Source organism: Heterodontus francisci, chromosome 15 (genome assembly GCF_036365525.1).
Source record: "Heterodontus francisci isolate sHetFra1 chromosome 15, sHetFra1.hap1, whole genome shotgun sequence".
In the NCBI taxonomy this organism is placed as follows: domain Eukaryota; kingdom Metazoa; phylum Chordata; class Chondrichthyes; order Heterodontiformes; family Heterodontidae; genus Heterodontus; species Heterodontus francisci.
The window spans coordinates 56,276,916-56,300,374 of record NC_090385.1 but is presented as its reverse complement, the minus strand read 5'-3'; the positions used below and the strand labels follow the sequence as shown (position 1 = coordinate 56,300,374).

At 40.7% G+C, this 23,459-nt stretch overlaps 1 protein-coding gene across 6 annotated transcripts in view; it reads left to right on the top strand.

The window, feature by feature from the left end:
* The window catches only part of LOC137377672 (exocyst complex component 1-like), a 167,879-nt gene that overhangs the window by 125,778 nt on the left and 18,642 nt on the right, over positions 1 to 23,459 (top strand). For 5 of the 6 annotated variants that reach the window (XR_010976458.1, XR_010976457.1, XR_010976456.1 and 2 more), the window contains 3 exons: positions 5,443 to 5,686; positions 16,268 to 16,451; positions 21,392 to 21,591. Coding sequence is in view for 3 of the 6 variants with exons in the window: in XM_068047581.1 (XP_067903682.1) it covers positions 5,443 to 5,686; positions 16,268 to 16,451; positions 21,392 to 21,591 (628 nt within the window). In the remaining 3 variants the exon portion in view is untranslated. The remainder of the gene's footprint in view (positions 1 to 5,442; positions 5,687 to 16,267; positions 16,452 to 21,391; positions 21,592 to 23,459) is intronic. The other variant, XM_068047582.1, reaches the window with a different exon arrangement.

The following is a 23,459-nucleotide window of genomic DNA, read 5'->3' as shown; positions in this document are numbered from 1 at the left end:
GATGTAGCAGGACTGCAGACCTTTGATCTGATCTGTGGGCTGAGGGATCACTTGGCTCTATCTATAGCATGCTGTTTCCACTTTTTAGCATGCATGTAGATCTGTGCTGTAACTTCAACAGTTTAGCACATCATTCTTGGGTATGCCTGGTGCTGCTGCTAGCATGTTCTCCTACACTCCTTATTGAACCAGGGTTGGTCACCTAGTTTGATAGGAATGGTAGAGTGAGGTATATGCCATGCCATGAGGTTACAGATTGTAGTTGAATACAATTCTGCTTCTGCTGCTGTTGGCCCACAGCACCTCATGGATACCCACTTTTGAGCTGCTAAATCTAGTCTGAATCTAGCCCACTTAGCACAATGGTAGTGCCACACAACAGATGGAGGGTGTCCTCAGTGTGAAGATGAGACTTCATCTTTGTAAGGAGTGTGTGGTTGTCACTCACTCCTACCAGTACTGTTAAGGACAGTTGCATCTGTGACAGGTAAATTGGTGAGGATAAGGTCAAGTAGGTTTTTCCCTCTTGTTGATTTTCTCACCATTTGCCACAGGCCCAGTCTGGCAGATAGGTCCTTCAGGACTTGACCAGGTCAGTCAATAGTGGTGCTACCAAGCCACTCTTGGTGATGACAATTGAAGACCCCCACCCAGAATCCATTCTGTACCCTTGCTACCCTCAGTACTACTTCAACATGGAGGAGTAGTGATTCATCTGCCGAGGGAGGGCTGTAGGTGGAAATGTCCCGTTGGTGGGATAGGACATACCCAGGGATGGCGATGGAGGAGTCTGGGACATTGGCTTTAAGGTATGATTCAGTGAGTATGATCATGTCAGGCTGTTGCTTGACTAGTCTGTGGGACAACTCTCCCAATATTGGCACAAGTCCCCAGATGTGAGTGACGCATACTTTGCAGGGTGGACTGGGCAGTATGTGCCTATGTCACTTCTGATGTGTAGGTTGATGCCGGAGTGATCCGTCAGGTTTTATTCTTATTCAACTTTCCTGTAGCAGTTTGGCCTCTTAAGCATCCTCGATTTTAATTGCTCCACCATTGGTAGCCGTGCTTTCAGCTGCCTAGGAACTTAGCTCTGGAATTCCTTCCCTAAATCTCCCTGTCTCTCTACATCTCTTTCCTCCTTTAAGATGCTCCTTAAAACTTACCTCTTTGACCAAGCTTTTGGCCATCTCCTGTAATATGCTGTTCTGTGGCTTGGTGTCAAATTTTGCTATATAACGCTCCTGTGAAGTGCCTTGGAATATTTTATTTCGTTAAGATGCTATAAGGATACGAAATGTTGTCATAAACAAAAATCAGGGCCCCTAGTATGTCACAGATCCTTGCTTGCACCATGATACTTGCAATTCGGTTCCGACAGAGGAATTTCCTTCCTTTTAAAAAAAAAATATGGCTTTAGCATGGATATAGAAAACTAGGAGGGGTAAATTGGATAGCCCCCAAAACAGACACGGAAATCGCAATATGCAATTTCCCTGTTCGATATAATGCAGGCAGCACGGCATCTTCGTGCTACTTGCTCATTATCATGATTTCTGCATGTAGCCAGTGCTAACTGCGCTGTTGATTGGCTGCATACATCAGTGGAGGACCCAAAATCGTAACTTCCTAGCCTGCACTGCTTAAACCCAGTCCATACATCTGAAAAGGGTGGTGTATTTTGGCTGTAGCAGAAGCTGGGGAGTACTTTGTGAGCTGAATGTGACCTGGGAAAAATAAGATTATGGCTGAACATGGGAGAGACCAAGCACCCAGGTTTCCCAATACTGCCCTGGAGGTCTTGGTAGAGAGGGTGGAAAGGAGGAGCAACATCCCATATCCGCAGAAGTTTCCCCAGCCACATGGTGAAAATACAGTTGTAGCAGGTAGCTGCAGAGGTGAATGCCAGCAATGCAGCCCCAAGGACATGAATGCAGTGTCGCAATAAATTTAATGACCTCACAAGTAGTCAGGGTCAGAGAATGGATCTTCAAAGGCCACATCCGACCAACTGCACCACTAACCTGAGCCACTGTTCAAATCGCCACACACCCACCACTCGCCTACCAGTCTGTCAACTAGAACTCATACCTAGCCATCATAGGATTCACATTACTCTCACACACTTAGCACTGGTACAAGCCTCACACCCACATCTCACAGCTTGCATATACTGCCAGCTATTGAACCATGGCAGCCATATCAGCAAATATATTGCACGACATTCACTGACACTTGCCTCTCTCTTACAGGATGAGGTGGCACATAAACGCCAAGCAGGAGCAAATCAGAGCAGGAGAGGTGCACCTACATGCAATGACATCCTGTCATTTGTCTGTTCTTGATAATTAAAGCACTCGGGTTTTAAAGAAAAACACCTTTTTAGAAAGAAACACACCGCCTTCGGTCAGTCGAGAGGAGCACTTGTGCCCCCACCCCTGCCACTCTGCCAGTGCCCTTGTAATTGCCTGTCAGACAGCCCAGATTGCTGCCTCCCATGCCAACTTGGTACAGTCTGAAGCTAGGCCTTGAAGGGCTGCTTGAAATCATCCTACAAGTCTATCTGCAGTATCCTGCACTGGAGGTCAGCAGCCTTCCACCAGCTATGCTGCAGCCACTAGAATAGCGCTGTGTAGGAGCAGTAGGGCAGGCAAAGGCATAAGGAAGACAGGCACTAAGGAAAAAGATAAAGATGATTAGTTTAACTTTGCATGCAATATGGTACGAGTTCATTTATAAATTTGCTCTGAAATGTTTATACTGTGTTGGCTTTTATTTTTGCATTGTGTCCAAGAGGATGATGTAACGGACAGAGGGAAGGTAAGGAGTGTTGCACTGTTGGTGAGTGGGGAATTGGGGTTGAGGTTACTGGCATTGCCCTTGAATTAGGCCATCCCATACACCTGGGCAGAAAGGGGTGCTTAGGTTCCATCCTCCCTTCCTGTTCCATGTTGTCTTCGTCTTCTCCTCCTCCTGCTTCTCACCCAGTAGTTGGTGGCATGGGCTGTTTCATCATAATGGCAAGGTTATTCAGCATGTGACATACCACCACGAATCTTGAGACCTGGTGCCCAGCTGACAGCCTTTGGTTTGCTGTGGTGGCTGCAATACAACTAGCAGAGCAGACTGTCACTGATTAAAGGCATCATGATGGCTTCCAGGATACTAGGCATTGACCTGTAAGATAAACTGTCTATAATAACACACCAGCTGGGTGTTAAGGGAATGGAATCCCTTTCGGTCTGGTACATGGCAGAGTAGACATGTGGCACCTAGAAAACCACGTGCCTGCAGTCAATGGCAAAGCCTGCTTGCCCCCCCTGCTTATCTGTAGCAAAAGGGAATAAAATGAAGTTGTCTCTCTAAATAGAGAGCCTTAGTAACCTCCCGAATGCAACAGTGGACTTCAAACTGCGAGATGCTACTAATATCTATAGCATCAGCCTGGAAGGAGCCAAACACAAAAGATTATAGCCATGGTTGCCTTCATAGCTATTGGCAGTCCTTGCCCTGTTCTCAGCTTGAGGTTGTGGCTGCAGCATTTGGCAGATATCAGTGACGACTTTCTTAGTGAAGCACAGATATCTCACATGTTGTTCCTTGCTGAGGTTCAAGTAGGAGAATTGCTTCCTGGGCAGATATGGTCTCTTGCTGAGAGGTCTTCCCCCTTCTCCTCCTCCTTCTCCTCCTCCTTCTACCAGCTTATCCTGCTCTGTGTGGTTCTGCTCATTCTTCTAGTCAGGCTCAATTCCAATAGGAATGCCAACCGGTGCATCCATGTCTGGAAGCAACTGATCTGTGCAGAAGCCTTGAAATCAGCATAAAGTACTTCAGCACCTGTCACACCACTCCCTGTAGACTTTTGAAAGTTAAAACAACTATAGAAAGCAGCAAAAATATATAGAATTGTAGCAATAGACAGAGGAAGTCAACCAATAAATACCTTGTAAGTGGTTGATGATCCTTTTAATTTCTGCTGGTGGTGGGTCCTTGCTGCTGCTTAACACATGTTCAGCTGTGTGAGGTTAAGAAACAGCATTAGCTAGAGCTTGGAGCTCCAGAATGGCAGCGCTAGTGTCAAATTAGCGTTGCACATTAACTGATGCCATGGTCTGCCTGTTCTGCATACTTCTGGTGGGTGTTAACTGCGCACACTAATGCCTTTACCAAGATGGCACATTTCATGTCAGAAGTGTGCACGCAAGCCATGGAAACTATTTTGGATCCCTAAAGGTACTTGCAACAGCCAAAAAATGGGCGCTGCTGAGCCCAATATCTCGCCCAATGGCTTCCCTCATTATTCCTCAGCCTTTAGTTTGCAGTACTCCATCCCACATTTTCAAATACAACTAAAACAGCAGTACAAATGCTGATAGTTGTCTGGTAGTTCTCATTGGGCAGAGTCCTGGTGGTCATCTTTGCTCACCCATTCGTCAAGTTTTGTCATTTTCTGCTCTTTTCTCTCCAAGCTAAAGTACTCAAAGTTCAGCTGTGTGAGGAAGAGTAAATAAATGTAAGTCACTGGAATGATTCTATGATATTCAAATATGAAACACTATTGAAGTAGATACAACTACATCAACAGACTCATAGTAGTGGGTATACTCTAGCAGGAGAATCTAATAAATATTAAAAGTAAGCACCATGAGGGGGAAAATTAGAAGAAAAGTTTATCACTATGATGATGCATTCAATCATTGCTTCCCATATGTATATCAGATTTAACCCTTCATAACCTAAGAGTTCTTCTCCTTTGTTCGTCCCACACCTATGAATCCCACAAGTTGTTAACCTCATGAAAATAATTAAAATTGATCAGAAATCATTTTAATAATACTTGAGTCAGAAAGTTGTGGGTTTAAGTCCCATTCCAGTTACTTGAGCACGTAATCTCGGCTGAGGGAGTGCTGCATTGTCAGAGATGCTGTCTTTTGGATGAGACATTCTGAGGCCCATCTGCCCTCAAGTTGACACAAACGATCCCATGGAAATAGTCGAGTAACTGGAGTCCTGACCAACATTTATCCCTCACTCAACACTACCAAATGAAAGGTTCATTGTTCCTTTATCTCTGCAGTTTGTAGGACCTTGCTGTACACATTAAAGCTGCTGCATTTCCTTGTATCACTTCAAATGTACTTCATTGGCTATGAAGCATTTTGGACGCCCAGAGCTTGTGGAAGGCACTATATAAATACAAGCTCTTAATTTATTGAGAACAGAATAAGGATTTTCATGTTCAAAAATAACTTACAACTCATTTCCCCATCAATTTTTGTTTTATTAATATGTAATTCTTGAAACCTGAATGTCTATCAGATCATTCTTACACTCCTGTGATCTTTCCACTGTATTAACACTACTTTTGTCTTGCATTGTGAAGGTATTCTTCCTGATCAAAATATTTATGCTGCAGCTTTTACTTATTTTGTTTTTTACTAGGCAGGAAGATTCTGGGATAAGCAATAAACGGAAAATGATGTGTGAAATTTTCAGTACTCTTGAAATAGATCTGAAGGGGTTTGTAAACCTATGCGATAAGATCAACCCTTCCAACTCCTTGCATTTACTGGTAATAGTGAGCCAGCGTGCACTGACACCTCAAGATTGTGATCCTTCTTCCTTTCTCAAATCTACATTCGGAAACGTTCTGGTACATGTTAAACGCAACTTCGACAAATGCATTGTAAGTCATTGACATTTTGTTCTTGATTCTTGGTTATCTTATATATCTATAAATGATCTAAAACTGGTAACAAATCCAGCTAAAGAAGGTACTCTGCTATGTCTGTCACTTCTCCACATTCTTCTTCAAATGTGTTTTATATCCCTATATTAACGCCTTAATGTCCTGATACTATGGAATGCATCCAGTTTTCATTGTGAGGCTGATTCTACAGCATCACCAGAAAGCTATGTTCAAGAGGCAGTTGACCAATCATTTGAAAGTCATAATTTGCAGCCTGTTTTCAGGCCAATGAACTTTTCTGGATGGTTGGGGAAAATCTGTACTGGCAAGTGTTAAGTCCCTGGTCTGTATGGGTATTTTGAACACGCTACATGCTGAAGCCATAAAACATTGGTGGTCCGTGGTAATCTTTATATTTGCTATCACTCTGCTTCTGAAGTTTTTGGAAAAAATTTACATGTTCACTTGGGCATTTCTTGACACAGTACACTTCCTCACTTACTTTATGGTGTTGCTATCAAAGTCAGATTTGTGTCACCTACTGTAAAGTAACTACTGGACTTTTGTTTTACCATAGTAAAATTTGACTTGACAAGTAACCTGAAGTTTGCAATTGCATGTTTTATGTGTTGCACATTGCAGTGATCATTTAAACCAATGATTTTGTTTTATCTAATTTAATGTCTGAACTTGTATATTTTTTAAATCACTTTCTTCAGAAAATATCTGCCAGTTGTTATCAAGTGCTTTAGGTTAAAACGCAAAGCAAATAATTATAGGTATAGTTTTATCATAGCTACCATTCGGTGATTGGTAAGCTGCCATACCATGTTTATAGTACCTAACTGATTGCAACTGTTATTTGAGGTGACAAGACCATGGGAAGCAAGTGTTGGCAAAATATTTTCAAAGGGTAGAAAGGAGTGGCCACGAAAGGCAACAGGCCCAGAGAGTCTAGAGTACTGACAAGTTTTTATGGAAAAGGAAAGGCAACAAGTCTATGGCGAGGTGAAGTGCAGGGGAGAAGAAACAGAAGGGAGAGGGTATGTAACCATCAGGTGCCTGATGTGAAGGAAAAAAGATAGCTGCCAGGAGGTCTTTAGGGTGATGTGCTGGGGACAATGAGAGACAGAACAGGAAGTTAAGGAGAAGGACAAGAGGGGTGGGGAGGAAACAATGTTCCCACTAAGCTGCACAGCAGCCTGAAAGGTATCACACAGCTGTGCAAGAGAATTTAAAGGGGCCACGCACTGAAAAAAACTGGCCACGCACAAAAACTGAATTTTAAAGGGAACATTGGGAAGGAGTGTTTAGAGGGAACAGAATTGGGGATTTGAGAAAGACTGTAGCTGAACAGGGCGAAGCAGCAGCAGAAAGCAGGAACAAAGGGAGAGGATAAGGAAGATGAAGCAAATTGTGGAAAAGATAAAGTGCTGAAGAGGGGCGGGATGGGTTAAGCCAAAGGTTCAGATGTGACTACAGTAAAGATACCCCATGGGGTGAGTGGGTTGCTGCAAGGCGAGGACATGCAAAGAAGGCAGAGGGAAGGGTGTGAGATGTGGAATTGCAAGAATAGATGTCACAAGGGAGGTGGGAAAAAACCACCTGCTTTATCTTCCTTTCCATTTGCACCTGCGGCCTACTACCAACCACCCTTCAGGCATTGTCAGATCCCTTTCCCCATCTACAAAGCAAAACCTGCCCATATCTCCAGCTGGAACCCTGCAGCAACCAGTGCCCCTATTTTTTTTTTGAGAACAGGTCTCAATAATGAAACAAAAACAAACAGGCAAGGATAAAGAACAAGAGAGAGAACAGCACACAGAAAAGAGAGACATAAAAGATGTAAAACTGGCACCTCCAAATTTGAGAGAGTGAACCACCAATATGAGGCAATAGAGACAGGTGAGACAGAAAGTAACCTGAGACTTGCTGCGAGCAATGCTAATGCAGATCCGCTAGTATACACGTATATCGATAAGGTCATATATCTGTTGCACCAGTTTCCCCCAGCCCCCCAACTACTTCAAACTCCAGGAATCCAGTGGACGAAGTCCCAGTGCTACCAAATCAGAGGTTCTCACTACTCCATACCGAGAACCACATTCTGATGTTATCAAGGCTCAGTACCTTTCTGCTGTGTATCACTCTCATAGTTTTAATACTAAACCGTACACACCTAGCTCCAATCTACTACATATTGTCTACCATCTTTCTCTGCATCCAGGGTTTTGAGGAAGTAAGGGATATGAATTAAATAAAGGGACTTGTTATAATAATCGAGGCCAGTTGTTGATCCCAAAACAGTGGTAAAAATCCCAGAATAGCATTTAGTAAAAGCAGATTTTATGCATCACTTCCTGATTCCTACACCCCAGCATTTTGCTTGCAGCAACAAGACTGTCAGAAAAGCCACAAGCTTTTTTTTTTGAATGAGGAATTTTGTTATGTCTGGAAGTTTTCATACAGCCCTAGTTAATGAAATTCCAACATGTCTGTTATGAAAATTTTGAAGCCACCACTCTGTCCAGTGGTTTATGTGGCATCTGTAGTCTCTGATAATATTGCATGCTCTTTGTATAAAGATGGTAACTATTTTGCCGGGAACTTTACAGTGAACATATTGTTTTGTTTTACCTTTGAGTGTTTCAGATATATTTTATTTGTTATTCATTTTGGGAAATGAGCTGACATTCATTCAGCATTCCTAGTTAACCTGATCTGATACAACTATGCAGTTAGAAGTCAACCACGTTGGTGTGGGACTGAAGTCACATCTAGGCCAGACTGAGTAAGGACGGACAGTTTCCTTTTATAAAGAGCATTAGTTGAACCAGTTGGGTTTTTTATGATAATCTGATAACTTCATGGCCACTTTTACTGAGAGGAGTTTCTTTTTCAGATCATTTTTTAAATTGAATTCACATTCTCAAATTGCTATTGTAGGCTTCAAACTTACGGTTGGTCGATTAATAGTCCAGATACCTGTACTACTAACCACTGCACTGTTGCACCCCGAAATATAGAAAATAAAACTAATTATTTTATTAAACTTAAATTGTACCCATTTTCAGATTTTTTGAGGGGGGCGGGAGGGGGTTGGTGGGGGGGAAGGGGGAAGTTGGTCAAGATCCAGCTTGAACTTTGGACTTCTTATTGAGAATAATAAGAATACTTTCCAGCTCTGTACGTTTCTTTTTCATTTACCTGCAGCCACCTATTATAATGAACTGAGAAGACAAAATCCTATTTCATTCAGAATCATATGATTACAGTTACTTATGCTTACATGGAACCAACATGATGTACATGGACTATTTGCGGTACAGCTGAATTTCTTGTAGCAGTTGAAGCCATATCACTGTTGTTGGTTATGTTTGTACTTATAATTTTTCACAAGTGGTTATACATGTAGTTACATATTTCTGCTGCTGAATAGAACTAATTTATAGTGATGGTGATGCAAACAATTGGGCTATGTGGCAGTGACCTTTTTTTATCCCTAAACCATTTGGTGGGTGTAATACAGTATTTTGAAAACATCGGGAGTTAGGGATGCTTTTCATGATGAAGAGGATAAATAAGGAAAGAGGAAGGCCAATTAAGGACCTTAAAGGTAACATGTGGCTGGAGGCACAAGACCTGGGCATGGTTCTTAACAAATAATTTGCATCCATTTTCACAAGAGAGGAACAAAGCAGACGTTGTAGTTAAGGAGGAAGCAGAGTGTGAAATATTGGATGGGATAAACATAGTTATGGAGGACATATGAAGGTGTTTAGCATCCTTGAAAGCAGATAAATCACCAGACCCAGATGAACTGTATCCCAGCCTGCTAGGAAAAGTGAGGGAGGAAATAGCAGAGGTTCTAACAATCATTTTTCAGTCCCCTCTGGCTACAGCTGTGATGCTGGAGAATGTTGTGGGATGACCTTCAGAGTGGACCACCTTAACAAACTAAGTCACGTCACACTTGACCAAAGAGTTGTGAGTGTAGCCTGACACAGTGAGATGTGTTTAGATGTGGCTCATGCAGTACATATAATATATAATGTTCTAGTTAAAGTATAATAAAAACCCAAGTTTTCTTTGAATATGACTTGTAGTCCTGTGAGTCTTACAATAGTTCACATATCAAAGGAACAAATAATATTATATGGTGGCAGCAGTGAGATATATTTTTGCTGAAGACCACCAAATATTATATTGTGGCAAAGTTTGATTGTTGTTTTGCTGAAGAGCACACTAAGAGAGAAAAGGAACAGCAGGTCGTTTACCTGGAGTGACTGAAGATCCTGGAGAGCAGCTTGCAGGAGACCCCACAACAGTGCAGCGAGTTTGGACTGCAGACAGGCCGCCAGGATGCATTGAAACTCTGCTTACGGTAGGCAATTTGCCAGAGGATCAGAGCTTTCAACTGGTCTGGCAGTGAGTTGAAAAAATTGAAAAGTAGTAGTTGAAACCATTGTTGTTTTAGTTTTCTGATTTTTTTTTGCTTCATGCACAAGGTCTAAGCTGAAAAGAGAGGGAAGAACTCAACAGCGCCGCTAGAGGTTCACAGCACAGTGGTAAAGCCTGGTTGTGGCAGCTGCCGGTACTGGAAGCTGCAACTGGCTGTCAAAAAAAAAACTCTTTTTAAAAAAAAAGTTCAGTTTTTTTAAAAATCAGCCTGTGTAAACAATGTTATCTCACAGTTTTCAAAAACCTGAACTGTGCAAACAGAAAGCAGCTGTGATCTCACCCTTAAAGGGCAAGCCTGCAGAAAATGAATCTGTCTAAACAAGTTAAAAGGAAGTGTGCCTGTGAAAAAAACCTATAAAATGTCCTATTTTTATAAAGAAAAAGCAGATCATCACGACAATGGCTTCCAGATATCCAGTAATAGATTGGAGGCATCGGTCATAGCGTCTGAATTTAAAGTGAATGGAACTATGTTTCCTGGATCAGGAAGTGAGCGAACTAGAGAAACAAGCTATCAAAAAATAAAGATCCCTGGGCAACAAGAGCCTGCAACAGATCAATGTATCAGGATTGTCAGCTGAGGATCAGTAGGACTCTCACAAACTAAGGACATTCCTGGAGCAGCAATTCAAGGTGAAGATAAATTTCCAAGTGCATAGGCTTGAGCTTATGATCTACCAGCAAAGGCAAGATGACTCCATTGAGCGTTTTCTTTTTTGCAAGGTGCCAAGGCAAAGCTCAAGAATATGACTTTGCAGGTACTGAATTGTTGGAACGCATTATAGCGTGATAGCGTCTGTCTCACTAGAGGTCTTTTAAAAGGCCTGCTATAAAAGAAGGACGGGCACACCATAAATGCACTACTCAATGATGGGTGGAAATTTGAACCATCATGGCTGGGCACCAACTGTTAAAAGCGTTGGAGGCAGCTATGACATTTAGTATGTAAACAAGGCTCAGAAGTCTGCTAAGCCTTATGGCAAATGTGGCTTGACAACCAATTTGCAGTTATCTAGTGTACCAGGACCAGTGCAAAGCTTGTGGCATGTGAGTACATTGGGCAAGGCAGTGCAGAAGGCCGAATTCCGGTACAGCATACAGGAATGGTGGCAGATCACATGCAGGAAGAATGTCTGCAAGACAGGATGGCAGACTCAACAAAGGATATGCCAACACACAGCAAATGCCCAAGCAGGTACAACAGGCCAGCAGACAGACAGATTATCAGGAGGACACGAACGAAGAATGCACTTGTGCGATCCGCGAGCAGGCATTTCACTTAGTTAATTTGCATCAACATGTCAATGCTGTTACACAACCTGAGGCATTTACGATTATATGTCTACAGAAGAATGACAGGCATAAGCTCAGATGAAAATCAACACTAGAAGAAGTGCAAATATTATGCCCATCCATATCCTAAAGGGCAGTATCTAAAGAAATGGGAATCTGTGATACGACCCACCACAGCTAGGCTGACTGCTTACAGTGGTCCTCCAATCAAGTGCATTGGAATGATAGCCTTACAGTGCAGCTATGGGAGCTCCAAATGGCTGCCACAAATGTTTTATATTATAGACACAACTGGACCAGCAGTCGCAGGAATTTTAGTATGCCAAACACTACAAATTGGCACAATACAAGACATCAGTAATGCACTGAAGATGGTAGAAAATACTCAGTCCAAGTTCTTCGGGTCAGTCCAAGTAAAGAACGACACAAAGGCTGGGAGAAAAACTGAAAGTGCTGGAAATACTCAGCAGATCTGGCAGCATCTGTGGAGAGAGAAGCAGAGTTAACATTTCAGGTCGGTGACTTTTCATTAGAACCGGGGTTCTGATGGAAGGTCACCGACCTGAAATGTTAACTCTACTTCTCTTTCCACAGATGCTGTCAGACCTGCTGAATATTTCCAGCACTTTCTGTTTTTATTTCAGATTTCCAGCATCCACAGTATTTTGCTTTGATTACAAAGGCTGGGAGTCTTGACACAAAGAGGCGATATTATTCAGAGTCTCATCTCAGGCTTCAATTTGTTGCAGCAAGTACGCGGAGCCCAGAGTGATTGCCAGTGATTGATGATTTTTCTAAGCTTTCTAAACATGGGAAGATGAAGGCATTGTATGACAGGAAAGCAGAACCAGAATTAGTTCGTTTGGGAGTAGGACAGGAGGTCAGAGTCCTCAATCATGCATCAGGAACTTGGTATCCTGCCGAGGTTGCGCGGATATGTGACCAGCCCAGATCATGCGAGGTCCAGACATCCAATGGCGCGATTCTCGGGTGGAACCGAAGTCAACTTGGAGAACAGTACGACAATGCTACATGTGACAACCCTGTAGCATCGCAGACACTTCAAAAGACAAAGTCTGAAGACGAATGTACAGAGGCTGCAAGCACTAAGTAAAAACTTGCTAACCAGAGTTCTGAGTCACCAGAGTTTCAGTCATCAAGATGAGCTCAGCTCTGGGCAGAGGTTTATGATAACCAGATCGGGGCGAATAAGCAAACCTCCTCTATGTTTTAGGGAGTGTTAAACTTACTCACTAGTAAATAATGTTCTATTTTAATGTTGCAATTAGTCCAAACCACAACAGCATTGTATATTGTACATATGTTTTTATCTTTGGACTAAAGGGGGATGTTATGGGACGACCTCAAGAACAGACCACCCTAAGAAGCTGTAAGTGAAGGTCGCTGGAGGAATGACCAGAGAGTTGTGGGTGTAGCCCAACTGAATGAGATGTGTTTAGATGTGGCTTGTACAGTAACTGTTCGTGTGTGTTCTAGTTAAAGTATAATAAAAACCCACATTTTCTTTGGATATTCCTGTGTGTATTACAATAATTCATATATCAAAGGAACAAGTAATATTACAGAGGACTGCCAACTTTGTACCATTGTTCAAAAAGTGGGGAAGGGATAACCCAAGGTGGGAAAATTATTGGAAAAAGTTCCGACAGTATAAATCATCATTTAAAAAGGCACTCATCAATCAAGGAGAATCAGCACAGATTTGTTAAGGGAAGGTCGTGTCTGACTGACTGAATTTTTTGATGTGGTAACAAGGAGGGTCAATGAGGATAATGTGTTTAATGTAGTCTACATGGATTTTAGCAAGGCTTTTGACAAGGTCCCACATGGCAGACTGGTCAGAAAATTTAAAACTTATGGGATCCAAGGAAAAATGGCATGTTGAATCCAAAATTGCCTCAATGCCAAGAAACAAAGGGTAATGGCTGACGGGTGTTTTTGGTGACTTGGAAGGCCGTTTCCAGTGGGGTTCTGCAGAGCTCAGTGCTGGATCCCTAACTGTTCGTGGTATATATCAATTAGACTTTTATGTAGAGGGCAAGATTTAAGAAGTTTGCAGATGATATAAAAATTTGTTGTGTGGTTGATAGTAAGGAAGCTATCAATGGACTGGTCAGGTGGGCAGAAAAGTGGTGAATTGGAATTCAGTCTGGAGAAGTATGAAATAATACAGTTGGAGAAGACAAGCAAGGGAATGTACAGTAGATTGTAGGATACTGACAAGTGTAGAGGAACAGAGGGATCTTGGAGTACATATCCACAGATCTCTTGAAGGTAACAGCACAAGTAGATAAGTTGGTTGAGAAGGCATACAGGATACTTTCCTTTATTGGCTGTGGCATAGAGTATAAGAACAGGGAGATTATGCTAAATCTGTACAAAACACTAGTTGACCGCAGCTAGAGTACTATGCAAGTTCTAGTCATCGTATTACAGTAAGGATGTGATCTCACTAGAGAGCAGAGAGGAATGAAGAATTTTAGCTGTGAGGAAAGATTGGATAGGCTTGGGTTGTTTTCTTTGGAACAGAGGAAGCTGAGTAAGTTTAATGGAGGAGCCTAGATGGAGTGCATAAGAAGGATCTATTTCCCTTAGCAGGGAGGTAACTAACCAGGGGACATAGATTTAAAGTAATTGGTAGAAGAATTAGAGGGGAAGGAATTACATTTTCCAACCAGAAGGAGGTGTGGATCTGGAACTGATTGCCATTATTAGCCTTTCGGGCAGAAACCCTCATTACATTTAAAAAATATACTTGGATGTGCATTTGATTTGCTGTAACCTGCAGGGCTATGGACCAAGAGTTGGAAAGTGGGATTAGGCTGGATAACTCTTTTGGCTAGCACAGACCTAACAGGCTGAATGGCCTTCTGTGCCATAAATTGTGTACGTTTCTATGATTTCACAAGTTTGTTACATGTGACTGCAATATTTTTGCTGGTGCTTTGGAGATCACATTCCATGACTCCATTTATTTGGAATTAGGCTTACTAATGTATGTTGGCTGAAGTAAATCAAGTTTGGTTTTTAGTGCATGGGAGTACAGGATTTCTTAGATTGTTAATTGGTGTGTTCAAGATGGTATTCTGTGATTCCATCACTTTTCTTTGTAAACTCAAATCAGTGGCCATGAACTTGATAACCATTTGTTTTGATTTAAAGACAAGCTATGATACTTTAAATAAACTGAATACGTTGATTGCAGTTTACAGTCGAAGTGAAATTTTATCTGAAGTTTACTAAAACTGTTACTACAAGCCCACAAAGATTACATTTTCATCTTAATTATCTAGGTTTTATATTTAATCATTCCACACACAGCATTGGCCCAATATATTCTGAAGATTCATTAATGTCAGCTCACATTGCCAATTAAAAATTTAGATTGTTCATGACTATTTGTAGTGTAAAAAAAGGGGTAGGGAATAACTGTGGGGTGTGAGATTCAAAAACAGGATAATTTCAAAGAAAATTAGTTGAAATTTTTTTTTGAAAATTGCAAGAATTCAAGAAAACAAGCAAGAGACTTTTTTAAAAAATACAATCAAGCTAAACGATAATTCATTATGTTTACACAGTTCACCACACCACATTTAGGGGAATTTACTATTAGATTTTCACTTATTTGCTTGAATGTCTCCCTCATTTCTCAGTGATAGTATTCAAAGTATGGTCTGACCCAGAGCTTTGTGCAGTTTGATCATGGCATGCTGGGCTTGTATTCTGCTGTTTCGATGTTCAGCATCAGATTGGTTATATTGATTGTTGCTCTGCAATGGTTGGACATGTTGAGCATTGAGCTTGTTAAGGTACCTAGGTTTCTTTCAACTTCATCCTTCGCTGATTCAACACTATTCATGAAGTATATATGTTGCCAATCTTTTCTTCCATTACTTTTGTATTGAATGTCATCTGTTCTCACTCATTTTGTTTAATATTGTAATTTATTCTTTACCTCCTTCAATTCTACTGCCCTTCTTAATTTGATATTGTCTCCAAATTGATCAATTTGCATTTAACTTCTGAATCCATGCCATTTATGTAAGTTAATAACAGGAGTGATGCCAATGCCAAGCCCTAGAGGACCCTACACCGTACTTCCAATACACCATCCCCTCACCATCACATTGCTCTTTAACCAGTAATCATGTTCTACCATATGACTGAATTGCTGTCCCTCTACCATTCTTAATGAATGAAAAGCTAATGTTTGTTGCAGTAAAAATATAGCGCCCCAGTGGTACCTAAAAACCCAGATTCCTTAAATAATATATAATAACTTTAAGCAGGTACAGTATAAAGCACATGTGCTATCACAGTTGCCAGGCATACATCTGTAGAAATTTTGGGTTATTTACATCAAATTGAGGAACAGATTTTCCCTTCCCTGTAACCTCTATTCACTGGCAAAAAAGTTGAGAATTTATCAGTAGAAATTGATTTAAAAAATTGAATCCTGACATACTTTGCTCACTTCTGATCCCAAGGTTAAAATTCTGACTAAACTGATTGGATAAAAGCACTTTAATGGCTTTAAAGGTCCTACCTAGGATCATTATGACCAGGTTTAAAACACAATTTGGCATTAAGCTGTCAGAGCAGCTGCAGGAATTGCTGGTATATGAAATAAATGTGTCATATTGGTGCAATAGAATGTGTTCTTATGAAGTTGACATAAGATATGTTATTAAAAAGGCATTAAACTTTGAGAAAGCTACTTATGGATAATTGTTTTTAAAGTAAGCAATTTTTGAGTCTTCCACAGCTCCAAAAGTTAGATTTTTTTTTTAAATTTTCATTCAGTCCACTTTGTGCAAGCAAATAGAAGAAGCTAAGGTCCCAAAGAAGACTAAAATTGGTATTCTTCCATTTGTTGTTGGATTTGAGGAGTTCTTAACTGTTGCTGAAGCTATCTTTAAGAATGCTGAGAGAAGAGGTGATCTGGATAAAGCTTACAATAAAGTAATTGCAGCAGTCTTCACCAATGGTAAGTAAACATCTTCCAGGAGGAGCTAAAGGACAGGTTCGGGAAAAAAACTGCACTGGATCACCAAATCCATCATATTGACAATATCTTCCAAATGTATTTCAAATCGATAGATTGCTTAATCCTACACTCACCCATTTTTGCGAGCCGCATCAAGCGTAGCAAAAACACATTGAGAGCACCCATATCCTGTCAGCACTACCATTGGAAGCATTGTGCTTTTATACATACTCTTTCATTGCGCCTAAGCTTACATGACATACTTCCTTGAAGATGAACTCACAGTCAAGTAGCTGCAAACAGATGCTAAGGTGTCTAGGCAGAGCTACTCCTCAGCTATAAAGGATATTCTTCGGGATCAGCGCCTATTGATTCAGAGGGTAGAATGTGTTCTTTTAACAGTCATAGGCTCAGTGTTTGTTCTCCCACAAATAATGTAGACTCTATGGACTACCGCACAATGAAGGTACCATAGCTTCTTCCTACATAACAGTCACATAATTCTCAAAGGAACCCTGCCTCCTTTCCACAGGAAAAGTTACAAAAATGTTCGCTCTTGCAAACAGCGGTTGTCACTTCCATAATTTGTATACACTGAAGACTGCCACCAGACATCATTCTGCATACCTATGATGATCTAATAAATCTTAATTGAAAATCCATTTCTATTTTTATTAAAATATAAATTTGATATGTACAGGAAATGAAGTTAGCCTGAGTATATAAACAAAATCGGAAAGGAGAGCATAGGAAAGAATGAGCTATGTGAGGACTTACATAGCCAGGGGATAAATAGAATCATGGAACAGAAGTGTAAAAAGATGATTAAAAATAAGGTAAAATGAGCTATTAAAATTAGTTAAACTGTCTGTACTGTAATGCAGTGCCAAAAGGAAACAGGAGAACTGCAGGCAATAATACTTTACAAGGAACCAGACATAGGGATTACTGAGACATGGCTGCAGGAGAATCAGGATTGGGAATTATACATTGCAGGGTACAACATCTTTAGGAAAGTAGAGAGGGAAAAGGGGAGGTGGAGTAGCCGTACTTACTAGGGAAAACATAATGCCAGTAGAAAAAAGTGATGCGGCTCTCATCCAGACAGAAATAGAATCTACTGGTTACAGATAAGTGATAAAGGATCAGCCACATTAAAGGGGTAGTCTACAGACTCTTATAGTGAAGAATAGAACTGGAGCCAATCTTTACACACTTTCATAAGCGTTTATTTACAGAGTCACACGTTACAAGTATGCACCTCCTAACGAACAACCAGCATTTCAATATGTGTCTATTTATAGGGGCACAAGTGAATTCCCAACACCTGTATGCAATTAAACACAATTAATATACAATTACGGATTCCCTTCTCTCTAAATAAAAATAGAGTTTATGTACAACCAAAATGTCAAAACAAATTAAATCAAAAACCTCCATATTCTGTACAAAGCATTACATTGCAAGGTGTCCTCTAGGACATGCGTTTCTTTTCGTAAAACAGTTAATGACTTGCATCGACCCATTTAATTTTAGAGATTTCCTTTCCAGCATTTGTTTCAAGCCAGCAAGGTCAATCAGTAACCTTTTCTCACTCACTTTTCTTAAAGTGTACATTATTCCACAATAAATGATTATCAACATAACATTCAATGGCTATACTATCTTCAGTACTTCCATAATACAGAATCTTGTTTAAAATACTTGACAAATAGAATCCCATACCCACTGCCTCCACAACAGTCAGTGTTTCAGCAGCCGAAGTACTTTTAACAACCCTTTTTACTTTCTTAGCTTCACAAGCTAAAGGACAACAGTTCTCATTTTCACTCATAAGAAATATTATGAAACCAGCTGCAGTGGGAAACTCCTCAGAAAGATTAGCATTTGAAACTTCACTAAAAATGACTGGTTTCATGTGTTTTGGATCACCTAAGGGTGAGAGTATGAATTTCTCCAGATGTTTTAAAATGTTTTATTTATCCTTAAAACATACTCAGCTTGAGGGTGTTCCATCATAGTACTTAATTCCAACACATCAAAACTAGCATCTGGTCTATTCTGATTGGTCGATTGAACTGGTTGGGCAATCAAGTTTTGCAATTACTCTGTCCCTTCTTTAGATACATTATCTTTCCGTGATGACCTAGTACAGTTAACCAGGATGGGAGTAATTCTCTCTGAATAGGATTGTTGATTTAAAGTTATTACAGACCTACTCTGCTTAATACCTAAACCAATGTATTTAAGACAAAAACAAGAAATGCTGGATTCACTCAGCAGGTCTGGCAGCATCTGTGGAAAGAGAAGCAGAGTTAACGTTTCGGGTCAGTGACCCTTCTTCGGAACTCAGATGTTTCAGATTTCCAGCATCCGCAGTATTTTGCTTTTATTACAATGTATTTAAGAGCCTGACTCTCAATTTTAAATTCTACTCTCATATTAATAACACATTTCTCAAACTCCACAATGCCACCCCATAAGAGATCATCAACATGCATCATAAAGATGCCTGAACGTTTTTCTTTATGATGCCAATAAAACATTATGGGATCTGCTTATAGTTGAACTCTTCCTATTTTCAGCAAAACAGATCTCGCCAAAAATACCATACCCAGAAAGCATCATTCAGGCCATACTCAAATTTGTTTGGTTTCTCTTCTGCATCTGCTGCCTCTTTAGGCAGTTTCAGAAACAATTCATTCTTCCACTGGTCATATGGTTTAGACACTAAGAACATCAGAGGGTAATCATACCCCAGCAACTTATACTTGCTTTCTGCCATTTTCCACAATGGCTATAGTTTTCTGTCGGATTTTTTTCTTTGTTTCCAACCTTTACTTTAGACAACCATTCTCTACTACCATGTTATATTTCAGAAAGCCAGGTAGTCAAGGATAGAACTGGAGCCAAGCTTTATACATTTTTACAAGCATTTATTTACAAGAGTTACACATTACAAGCATGCACTCCTAACCCAACAAACACAGTTTCAGTGTACCTCTTTTGGAGTACCAAATCAAATAAAGGGACTAGATCATCTTAATGAATGGGCACAAGTGCCAGACAGTAACAAACACAAACTATAAAAGGAAATTTAACTGAATCAAAATATCGTTCCCTGCGGTGATGATATACTGCAGTCCCTCAGGTGCTCACTGGTCGCGGAAGGCCTCGAGTCTACCCGTGGACACTGCGCACTCCCTCTCCAGGGACACCCTGGTGTGGACGTCGCCGTGGAAGAAAGGCAGACAGTTCAGACGGTTTCAGTATAGAGGCATCATTGAATCCCCAGTTAATGCTTAACACCTGCATACAACTAAACAAAACTGATATACAATTAACACAGAGCACCTAATAGTGGAAGGCAGCTGGAGGAAGAAATATACATAAAAATTAGGGAGATGAGTTTAAAAAAAACCACAATAATAATCATGAGGCATTTCAACTACTCTGATATTAATTGGCCAGAAGAGGTAGGTAAATATAAGATAATAGAGGTCCTACAATGTGTACAAGACTCCTTTCTAACCCAATATGTAAGGAGCCCAACAAGGGATGATTCACAACTGGATCGAGTAATGCGGAATGAGCCAGAGCAGATAAAAGAAGTAAAATGAAGGGAACATCTAGGCAACAATGTCCATAATATAATACACTTTAAGAAAATGATTGAGAAGTACAGGAGAATAATGCAGTCCAGGGTAAAAGATTGGAGAAAGGCTGATTTTGAGGAGCTGAGAATAGAACCTGGGAAAATAAAATGAACAATATTGCCAAAAAAAATGATGTAGAACAGCAGCGGTAAATATTTAAAAAGATGCTCAACAGGGTCCCGGAAAAATATGTTCTGAAAAAAAAAACAAGCTAAACAATAATAAGTTTATCGATGAATAAAGACATAAGGAAAAGATTGCGGGTAAGAAAAGAAACATACGCAAAGATTATGGACAACGGGTGGGAGTTTTTTAGGAGAGAAGCCAAACAATCAAGAGACACAGGTTAGCAAGGCCATAAATAGCAAACCAAGCACTGAGGTTTCTTTCTGGATGGATTTGAAAAGTAAAGAAGTTATGCTGAACCTATATTCAACCTTGGTTAGACCACAGCTGGAGTATTGTGTACAGTTCTGCTCGTATTTTCGGAAAGATATCAAGGCACTGGAGAGGGTGAAAAAATGATTTGCAAGGATGTTACTAGAAATGGGATCTACCCATCTGGAGAGGATGAACAGGCAGGGTCTCTTTGTTCTCGAACAGAGAAGACTGAGGGATGACCTATTAGAGTTCTTTAAAATTATGAAAGGTTTTTATAGAGTAGATGCAGAGAGCATGTGTCCACTTGTGGGGAAGAGCAAAACTAGAGGCCATCAGTATGAGATGGTCACTGAGAAATCAACTAGGGAATTCAGAAGAAAATTCTTTACCCAGAGGGTGATGAGAATGCGGAACTCACTACCACAGCGAATGGTTAAAGCGGATAGTATAGATGAATTTAAGGGGAGGCTGGATAAGCACATGAGAGAGAAGGGAATAGAGGGTTATGCTGATGGAGTTAGATGAGGAAAGACAGGAGAAGGCTTGAGTGGAGTACAAATGCTGGCATGGACTGGTTTGGCCAAATGGCCTGTTTCTGTGCTGTATATCCTCTGCAATGCTATGTAGTTGAGAAACAATCATGAATAACATGCATGCAACTATTATTTTATATGGATTGATTGATTTATTCAATCATCCATAAATTGTCAGATCATACGTACTCATCAGAATAAAACTGCTTTCAGTATATGGAGTCTTCCGTCTATTAACTGCTCAAAAAAATTCAGTCATTTGAATTGGTCCTCTTGTCATTTTATGTCTGAAAGTACTTTTCTGTTGTTCTCAGATTTTTACCAAAAGAAATAACCTTTATCTAATGTTTGATTTTTCTTTTATTTCAAGTTAAAAATATTGCCTCAATGAATCTGAAGACTCCGCCGGATGTGGTTATAATGGAGAATTTTCACTACATTTACTGCTTCCTTTTCGAATTGAAAATCCACAGTCTTGAAAATAGGAAAAAAGAAGCCCATCAGCAATATTCAGAACATCGTGACCTCTATGTTACTAAATACCTGGGGCAGCCTTTGGAGAAACTAAATGTTTGTATCTTGTCATTATATATCTCTTGTTACAACCAGGTGAGAAAGAGGACTAGGGTTCCCTTTCAGCCTTCATCTGGTCTTCGTATAACAAGGTTTAATTTTAAACCCACGTGTTTTTAGCTCCCCCTTGGTGAATCCTTGTTCACTGCTTTCCAATTATAAGGCAAAAGAAACCAGCACAAACAGGCTTTCTTAAATTTAAACTTTTCTTGTTTAAACCTATGAAACTTCATCTTAAACTCTAATTTGGTTAACGCCTGCAGATACACGCTGCACCCCACGCTAGGATGCATACGCGATACACATGCAAATAGAGACAGAAAAGAGGAGAAAAATAAAGTGGAAAGGTTTGAGGCAATATCTGAAGAGTTGTTACAGTTCTTCGAGCACACTGAAGAGTTCTTGATTGTAGATAGATCTTGCTTTTCGTTGGGGCCCAATATTCTTCTTAAACCTTGTTTGCTGTAGGAGACTTTTCTCTCTTGGGGTTCATGTGCCTTCAGTGAATTCGGAGGCTCTGAGAAATAGATGGGAGCAGACAGGAGAGAGATCTTCTCAGTCCAGGAGCAAGCAGACTTTCTGCCCAAACTGTTTGTACAAATTCGAAAAACTCAGATTGTCCAGCAGGTTAGTCATGTGACTAGCTGGTTTGACCATGTCTATTGTGTATTCGGCCATCTTAGCAGTCAACCTGGAATGTGAGCTCCCCAACCTTCAACGTCTGATGATCAAAAGTCCATTGTGGGTTGAATGTGTCAGGGAATGGCTGCTTGTTCTTCCAAATATTGTCTGTTAATACCCAAATATCTTTCCATCCATGGCTGATCTGTTTAACAAGTCCTTTCTTCACTCCAGTAACAGTTTAAAATCAATGTTCATGACAAAATTCATGTGCCTCATTCTTGGCAGGTGGGGGCCTAGCATGACACCTCCACACTCATGAAATGCGATTAGTGAAAAGTGCATTTCATTAAAAGGGTCGAGAGAAAAATGTAAGATACAGAAAAAAAAACATGCATTTCTCTCATTCATTCACAAATCCTAAACTTCTTAAAATCACCCCTTTTTTGGCATCCCAATAACCATGTGGTTCTTTTTTGGGGAAGTTTCTCTTCTGTTTGCCCATTTCCATGGCTGCTTAGGGTCTTTGTTGCTGTTGAGGTAACTTTTCTTTTTCCCCAGGAGAGTCAGTAGTGGGCAGGGCTGCCCTGAACTCTTTTTCAGTACATTGTTGAGTCATGCAAAAGCTTTTGACTTTAGGGGGATGGGTGGTTTTCTTTTTTTCTGACTGTGGGGGAAAGATTCTTTGCTAATCTCCCCTTTGTCCCAGAGGACACTCCTGCCTGCAGGTGCTTGTGCAGACTCTACTGCACTCAACTGTGGCACTTCGACTAGGTGAGGCATCACCTTTGCAGTTTCTCTGCCCCCTAGAGGTCTTTCTTTGTCTCTGCAGGTTCCTGTAAATGCTGTTAGCAACTCTGGTGGGGTGCTTCTCATGTCTGCATTTACATAGGAGGATGTGGGGTCTAACTTTTCACATTTTTCAAGGTTGACTGACTGGACAGTAGGGGTTTTCATCTGGGATTCCTCCCGGACTTCCTAAACCTGACCTCTTGGTCACTTTTTTCTCCCCCTTCTCTGTCTAACTTTTTGCCAGCTTTCTGCCTGCCTGTCCCCTTGTGTTCTCGTCGGGGGTCCCTTACATTTCACCTGCCCTCAGCTGGAAGGTCCTACTAACACCACTACAGGACTTATGGGTGCAGTTTCACTGTAGGTTGGGGTTTCCTCTCAACCTGGCACATGTAGCAACTTCTGCAGTACTCCTCCACATCTTTGTGGAGTTTTGGCTAGTCAAACTGCTGTCT